This window comes from Eptatretus burgeri, chromosome 11 (assembly GCF_056783735.1).
Source record: "Eptatretus burgeri isolate ZD-2024b chromosome 11, Ebu_testis_v1, whole genome shotgun sequence".
Taxonomy (NCBI): domain Eukaryota; kingdom Metazoa; phylum Chordata; class Myxini; order Myxiniformes; family Myxinidae; genus Eptatretus; species Eptatretus burgeri.
In genome coordinates, this window is record NC_140971.1 from 5068747 (window position 1) to 5076246 (window position 7500).

The 7500-nt window shown below is 47.9% G+C and overlaps 1 protein-coding gene across 2 annotated transcripts in view; it reads right to left on the reverse strand.

Annotated features, from left to right (window-relative positions):
- The window catches only part of CAPZB (capping actin protein of muscle Z-line subunit beta), a 6959-nt gene extending 1543 nt beyond the window's left edge, over window positions 1-5416 (reverse strand). The window contains exons 1-6 of one of the 2 annotated variants that reach the window (XM_085844970.1): window positions 5210-5416; window positions 2832-2921; window positions 2612-2733; window positions 668-781; window positions 203-344; window positions 1-96 (exon numbers count right to left, since the gene is read on the reverse strand). The exon at window positions 1-96 is cut by the window's left edge and continues 21 nt beyond it. In XM_085844970.1, the coding sequence (XP_085701096.1) occupies window positions 1-96; window positions 203-344; window positions 668-781; window positions 2612-2733; window positions 2832-2921; window positions 5210-5212 (567 nt within the window). In that variant the 5' untranslated portion in view covers window positions 5213-5416. The remainder of the gene's footprint in view (window positions 97-202; window positions 345-667; window positions 782-2611; window positions 2734-2831; window positions 2922-5209) is intronic. The other variant, XM_085844971.1, reaches the window with a different exon arrangement.
- Window positions 5417-7500: the final 2084 nt, after the last annotated feature.

Consider the following 7500-nt stretch of genomic DNA (forward strand, 5'->3'; position numbering starts at 1 on the left):
CAGGTTCATGGTTCCCGAGCCGTCTTTGTTGGTCTGCAGCCACAACATGGCGGTCGAGGTGAGCTTGTAGTGAGCACTGCGACCGCTCGACTTTTCCTGTAGAGGATGGGGGCGAGTCGAGAGATGCGATGGTTCAGGGTGAGGCAGGAGACGACTGGGAACTATGCACAGAAATATTCCATTCTTGGGTCTCACTACGGACCTGAACCTCCACCACGTGAATGGAATCCCAGCAACCCTTGATTTTCTTGCTGCCATCACCAGCTTTCTTAATGAGGATGACACCAGCAAAGCCGTGGTCTAGGTCCCACAGGTACACCGAGGATACTCCTCCTTCAAAGTACCTACAGAGAGGAGGGACGAACGTGCGGACAACCTTGCGCTTCAACGACGCTTTCGGCGAAATGGTTCGTAGAGCAAAAAACGGAGAACTTACTCCCACAAAGTATACGAAGATGTACAGTCTAGTGGAGCTGCAGGCTGGTGTACAGGTTATCTATTGTACAGGTTACTTACTGGCTCATGTACAGGTTACCTGTTAATGCATGTGCAGATTACCTGCTGCCTTTGTACAGGTTACCTGAGCTTTCAAGAGATACACTAATGTACCGGGCACAATTAGAGCGACGGGAGAGTATGACGATGAGGAACAAACCGCCATCCTTACAGATCTCTGTATTGGTCGAATGCGGCGTTGGCCTCAATCTCGAGCTTGCGGAGCCGTGCGGACGGCATGGCGCCATCATCCAGCGGAGGGTCGTACTTATTGCTCCACGGAGACCTGAGTGAGAAACACTCAGTTTACAGCACTAGTGGTGCAGATAACAGCAATTTTTGAGAGGAATCGTGCAAATGATGATACAAGCATCAAATTTGGCACATTTATTCTCCAGGGGATTCTAATCAAATCTTCCTGATTGACCATTTGAAAATCCAAATTTTGAAAAATTTGAAGAAAAAAATAAAAAATAAAAAAACTTCAAAAAAGTCAAGATCACAAATCAATGTTGGATGCTGGCTGAGATTGGTGAATGGTTCAGAAACATCATCAAAGACGTTCCGAGTCTGCCATGCAGTTTTCTTCCCTTTACCGCGGAAGGCAGACATGACGTCACATCCAGTAAGCGCATGGAAGTATGGGATTCCTCTAGCTTTCTCAGGCCCTATTGCAGAAACCACCTCATGGACTGGAATCCATCGGGCCTTGGCTCCTTGGCCAAAGGCAATCCACATGTTCTCAAAACCTAGTTCCCGTAAGGATGGCAGTACAGATATTGCTATGACTAGTACGTCCGTGCCATTAGCCTCAATGATAATGGACTTGCTACCATCAATCGTTGCATCCCTGGCGTGTACAAATATTCGAGTGTCAGCTTCTTCATGACAACATGGAGACACAGCATCCAGTGACTTCCTTGTGTTGCTAATGGCATCTTCTTTTGTGACAATTACTGTGCTTGTCGTCTGTGCTTCACACATCTTGTCAGCAAGGAAGTGAAACAGCTCAGTCTTGTTGCTGTCATCTCGAAGAAAGCTTCTCCAGTTACTTGGGGTCTTACTGGTTCCTGTCACTCTTCTTCCGATTCCTTGCCCCCTTTTCGACCTTGCCTCGGACTTCAGACTTGACTTCTTGTACACATCAAACACTACGTCCACCCTCTTGTACCTGGCACCATCGGATTCCACCTTTGGGATGATGTCTTCTTTAGCATAGTCATCAAATATCTTTGAAGTGCATGGAGGTAGGGCATTGATAAGTGCTGACCCATCAATGATGACTGCATCTCCCCTTGGTTCTCTGTCTGAGATGTTCACTTGCGCTTCAAGAATTTCAGCCAGCTGTGACTTTAAATTCTTTTGAAGTTTTCTTTTTTTCTTCAAATTTTTCAAAATTTGGATTTTCAAATGGCCAATCGGGCAGATTTGATCAGAAATGCCAAATTTGATGCTTGTATCATAATTTGCACGATTTTTCTATCTACCACACTACACCAGCAAACGTCAACTTCATCAAGCAATAACAGAACCAGACATGACGTCACACAAGCAAAGCAGAAAAATCCAATTGTGTGAACTTTCCTGTCCTGTCTCATGCTTTGTTACGTCACATAACTCATTCATAATGTGGAATACAGGACTACAAATACTTAATCTCAGTGTTAATCAAAATTCAAACACTTCAAATGAACAAAATTAACAACTGATCCTCAACATCACAATCGATCAACTGCACATGATAAAAATCAAGGCTGATATTGGTGAGATGTTCTATTTCCATTTCATCAAAACAATGTCGACAAGCTTGAAGCATTTTACCAGCAGCAGGTGAGGGGCGGACGTGCTACGAGCAGCAGCAGCAGCAGCAGCAGCAGGTGGGGGGGGGGGCGGTGGGTGTGCTGTGAGCAGCAGCAAACTCACCAACAAAGACATTCCACAACACATCACAGAAGTTTACCATACGTTCTTATACAATGCAATGAATGAACAGTGAGGTTTTCCTCCGGATCGAACGTCAGATTCCCTCACGACCATCGGAGCAGATTCCATGCATCGCACGTGGAGTCGAGAAGTTCAAACAATCCGGGGTCTTCGAGGAAGGGGTGAAACTCACCTGTATGAATCGCCATCACGATTGTAATCACACAGCAGGTAATCCTTCCCGACCAGCTTATCTCTGGCAATCTTTAATGGTTGGTCAACTGAGGAAAGGAGGTCTTCACAAAGACTGGGTACCTGAGTAGGAGGTGGAACGTGAAGAGGTGATGGGTGAACACGAGCGGGGGAAACCAACTTGGGCATAGAAATATTATCAGACGTACACAATATCTCACCAGGTCTATGAGGTCACTCAAGTTCTTGGCGATCTGCTGCGGAGGTAATCGGCGCATCAAATCCAAAGCGCAGTCGAGCTGTTTATCAGTCTGAGGGTGAGCGGCAAAGGTCAAGGGGGGAGAGGAAGGAAGAGTTCACAAACTACCTAAATCCAGGATCACTGCTCACCTCCACTCATTTATTCCTCTCTTCTCCTGTACTGCATGTGGAACCAACTTCCACATTCTCTTCAATCTCATTGTTCCCGCCAAATCTTCAACATAGCTTTTCACCACCATCTCACATCGTCCCCAATCCCAAACCTTGATCTTTTCTACCCTCATTAACCCTCCCACCCCAATCCCTCCTCCTTCCAAATTTCCAGTTTTTCCACCAGTTCCCTTCTGTATCCATCATGTCCACCTCATGCATCCTCTCCTGCCCCCCATTCCTCCCCACACCAATTGTTTGTCTGTCTCCCTCAATCTTGGCCTTCAACTCTGCTGTTGGTGTTTCCACCCCCCCTCCCCTCTTTCTCCCGTTCCTTTTGCCCTGATCCACTCAGTGAACTCGTCCGAGCTCTTCCACGAGCCTAGACTATGTATACAAAAAACAAGGAACCTGGTGTTTCGGTAAAAACGGGGTGAAGCAAGAGATCATGGTCAAAGTACAACCTGATGGATTGGACAATGTAAAGGAAAAGGGACAATATTATTGTGGGGGTCATTGTGGGAAATAAGGATTGAAGTGATTATGCTGATTATACACACCTGGCAATGGGATACATTCCTCAATTTGGGACGGAGGGGGAGGGGGATATACCTCACTATGGGACGGGGAGTGATACACCCCATTATGGGACGAGGGGTTGAGGATATACCTCACGACAGACGGACAGGGAGTGCAGTGAAATATATACATCTCTACGAGGGGGGTGGGGGAGGATAGTGGTGGTGAAAGACATCCATCGACGGGGTGATGAGGGGTTGAGATATACACCGAGCTGTACAAGTACCGGCAAAGTTTGTGTTTGAGAAACAAATGAGCTTTTAATGGAATTCTGGAACCAGAGTCTGTTTATTCCGTGGAATCAGCAATTCTTCAATCCCCCAGTGGAATCACTTTCACAAACAGTTTAGATTTCCTGTACTTTCCCCCCTCCCCCAAGATTTCCCTGCAACCACCCCCTACTTCCCCAAGATTTCCCCGTAACCCCCACCCCTCCCCAAATATTTTCCCGTAACCCCCACTCCTCCCCCAAGATTTCCCCGTCACCCCCCTCCTTCCCCCAAGATTTCCCCGTCACCCCCCCTCCTTCCCCCAAGATTTCCCTGTAATCCCCACCCCTCCCCAAAGATTTCCCTGCAACCACCCCCTACTTTCCCAAGATTTCCCCATAACCCCCTCCTTCCCCAAAGATTTCCCCGTAACCCCACCCCTCCCCAAGATTTCCCAGTCACCCCTCTCCTTCTCCATAACCCCCACGCCTTCCCCAATATTTCCCCGTAAACCCCCTCCCTCCCCTAAGATTTCCCTGTAACCCCCTCCTCTCTTATAGGCTTTCCCCGTAACCCCCTCGCCCCCGTCCCCAAAGGATTTCCCTGTAACCCCCTCTCTCCCCCCAAAGGATTTCCCCATAAGTTTCCCCAAAGGATTTCCCGTAACCCCCCTCTCTCCCCAAAGGATTTCCCGTAACCCCCTCTCCTCCCCAAAGGATTTCCCCGTAACCCCCCTCTCCTCCCCAAAGGATTTCCCGTAACCCCCCTCTCCTCCCCAAAGGATTTCCCGTAACCCCCCTCTCCTCCCCAAAGGATTTCCCCGTAACCCCCCTCTCCTCCCCAAAGGATTTCCCCGTAACCCCCTCTCCTCCCCAAAGGATTTCCCCGTAACCCCCTCTCTCCTCCCAAAGGATTTCCCCGTAACCCCCCTCTCCTCCCCAAAGGATTTCCCGTAACCCCCTCTCCTCCCCAAAGGATTTCCCCGTAACCCCCTCTCTCCCCCCAAAGGATTTCCCCGTAACCCCTCTCTCCCCCCAAAGGATTTCCCCGTAACCCCCCTCTCCTCCCCAAAGGATTTCCCCGTAACCCCCTCTCTCCTCCCCAAAGGATTTCCCCGTAATCCCCTCTGCTCCCCACGATTTCAATGTTTCCCCCCTTCCTCCTCCAACTACCAGTTGCTCCACCATTACCCATATAAACCCCCCACACACACAACTAACTTATATTAAAATCCCCACCGAGTTCCTCTCACATTATCGAACCATGGAACCCGAACCCGAACCGCGCGGACACAGCAGGTAAGAATGTAATAAAATAATAAATATAAAAACAAACTTTACCGTTCACCCTCAAATCGGTGAACACGAGGTACAAACACCGACGATCGTCATCCAACTCACCATGTCGGCAACTTGTCGTTCACAGGTACAACCGGCGATACAAACCCTGTCCGCTCGGACACGAACCTGTCCACGCCAAGCACGACCCACACACAGCCACAAACACAGGAGTAGGCCCGAGCCTAGGCCTCGGACAGCAACATCCGGGTTCCGCCAGAGCGTTATGACGCGGACCAATAGGAAACGGTGTTTTGATGAATCGACTGTGGATCTTCACCTTATTTGGTAAAAACGTTCCAAATGACATCACGTGACCTGCTTCTCCGTCCTGTCGGTCTGGGCTCGACCCGAGTGGATCGCTGCACGAAATGCTCCATGATGTTTGTTCAAACGAAACTTGAACTCGAGCACCGGTCGTGTTTGTAAAAGCAAACCACATGGTGGCGATGGAAGGGTGTTTGAGTGTTGTCAGGATTGTTCAGCCTTATTGGGCCAAATGGCCTCCTGTGGGTTTCACAAGATGGTACCGAGTCCTCCCAGGTATCGAAGAACCCCTCGGTCCCAGGAAGGTCGAGGGTGGTCACGATTCATGGACCAGGTCGTGAGGTTTTCTTGTTCTCGGAGTTTTGTTCCGAGGGATCTTTTGAGGGTCGTCACCGAGACCCACACTCCGGACGGTTTCGAACTGTAGTTCTTTTGTAGTGATATTCCCACAGATGGATCATCAAGATCCCTGGGAGGTTCTTCATCATTCCTGTTGCTCCAATATTATCACCGGCACAATTCCGGGGTTCGACAACTTCCAGCATCTTTTTCATTTCATTCTTCAGATCCTGCTATTTGGTCATTTTCTTGACCATTGTGGTTCGTTTTCCTCACCATTGTGACGTCATACCAGACCTGGTGATGTCATGGTGAGAGCTTTCGCTCTGATTTCTGGGAGGTCAGAGGTGCAAACCCAGGCCAGATCATTAGCAAAGGTTATAAAATGGTCTCTGCTGCTTCCTTGCTTGGAACTCCATTAAAAAAAAAAATATATATATATATATATATATATATATATATATATATATATATATATATATATATATATATATATATATATATATATATATATATATATATATACATACAGATCAAGGACAAACAACCCCAACCATTGCACAGGATAGCAGAGACCGGATGTGTTCCTCTACGTTGAAGTTCCTTCATGGGGAACTCATTTATATACGAGCGGGTACCCTTGTCGGCCAGCCCTCCAGGAGGGAGTACCCTTGTCGACCAGCCCTCCAGGAGGGAGTACCCTTGTCGGCCAGCCCTCCAGGAGGGAGTACCCTTGTCGGCTAGCCCTCCAGGAGGGAGTACCCTTGTCGGCCAGCCCTCCAGGAGGGAGTACCCTTGTCGACCAGCCCTCCAGGAGGGAGTACCCTTGTCGACCCGCCCTCCAGGAGGGAGTACCCTTGTCGACCCGCCCTCCAGGAGGGAGTACCCTTGTCGACCCGCCCTCCAGGAGGGAGTACCCTTGTCGACACAGTCTTGGAAATGCACTTTATATTTTATTGAAATACAGGGTGTCCATAAAGTCTCTTTACAATTTATAATTTTTCCCGTCTTGATGTGCTTCGTGTAACTAATGGTGCCCATAGAGACGTGTATTAAATGAGGCAAAAAAACTTCAAGATGAACTCCTCATTTTGTAATAATTTCCACAGGTTTATCTATTCATTTGCTTTTGTAATAAATTTTTTAAATTGTAAAGAGACTTTATGGACACCCGGTAAATGTTATATTTCACAACATATCTTAAATTTGAGAAAATTCCATTATATTGTATTGGAGGCACCTGCTCCCTGTGGTGGTGGCCTGGGTGGTTATGTCATTATCCTTTTTCAAACTTGGCATTCAAAAGAACTCTCGCAAACACCTCACTGGACTGGAAAACGTGGGGACACCAATAATGACCTGTTCGAGAGGGGGAGGGGAGGGGACTTGTAATACACTGTCCCACCTGGAGCGGCGCTACCTGATACACATTCACACAGGATTTGTATCCCCTCTCCTCCCACCCAAGAGCACTGTCAAATATCGTTTTTTCAAAACACCCCGAGACACCAATTGGGGTCATGCTGATCGTTTGTAGCATGTCTGGATATAATCGGCCCAGAACTGCTGAAGGAGTCGTGCGACAAACACACACACACACACACACACACACACACACACACACACACACACACAAAGCATGCCTCACACGTACATGTACACACATACAAAGCATGCCTCACACGTACATGTACATACACATATACACATACATAGAAACACCCACATACATACACATAAATATATAT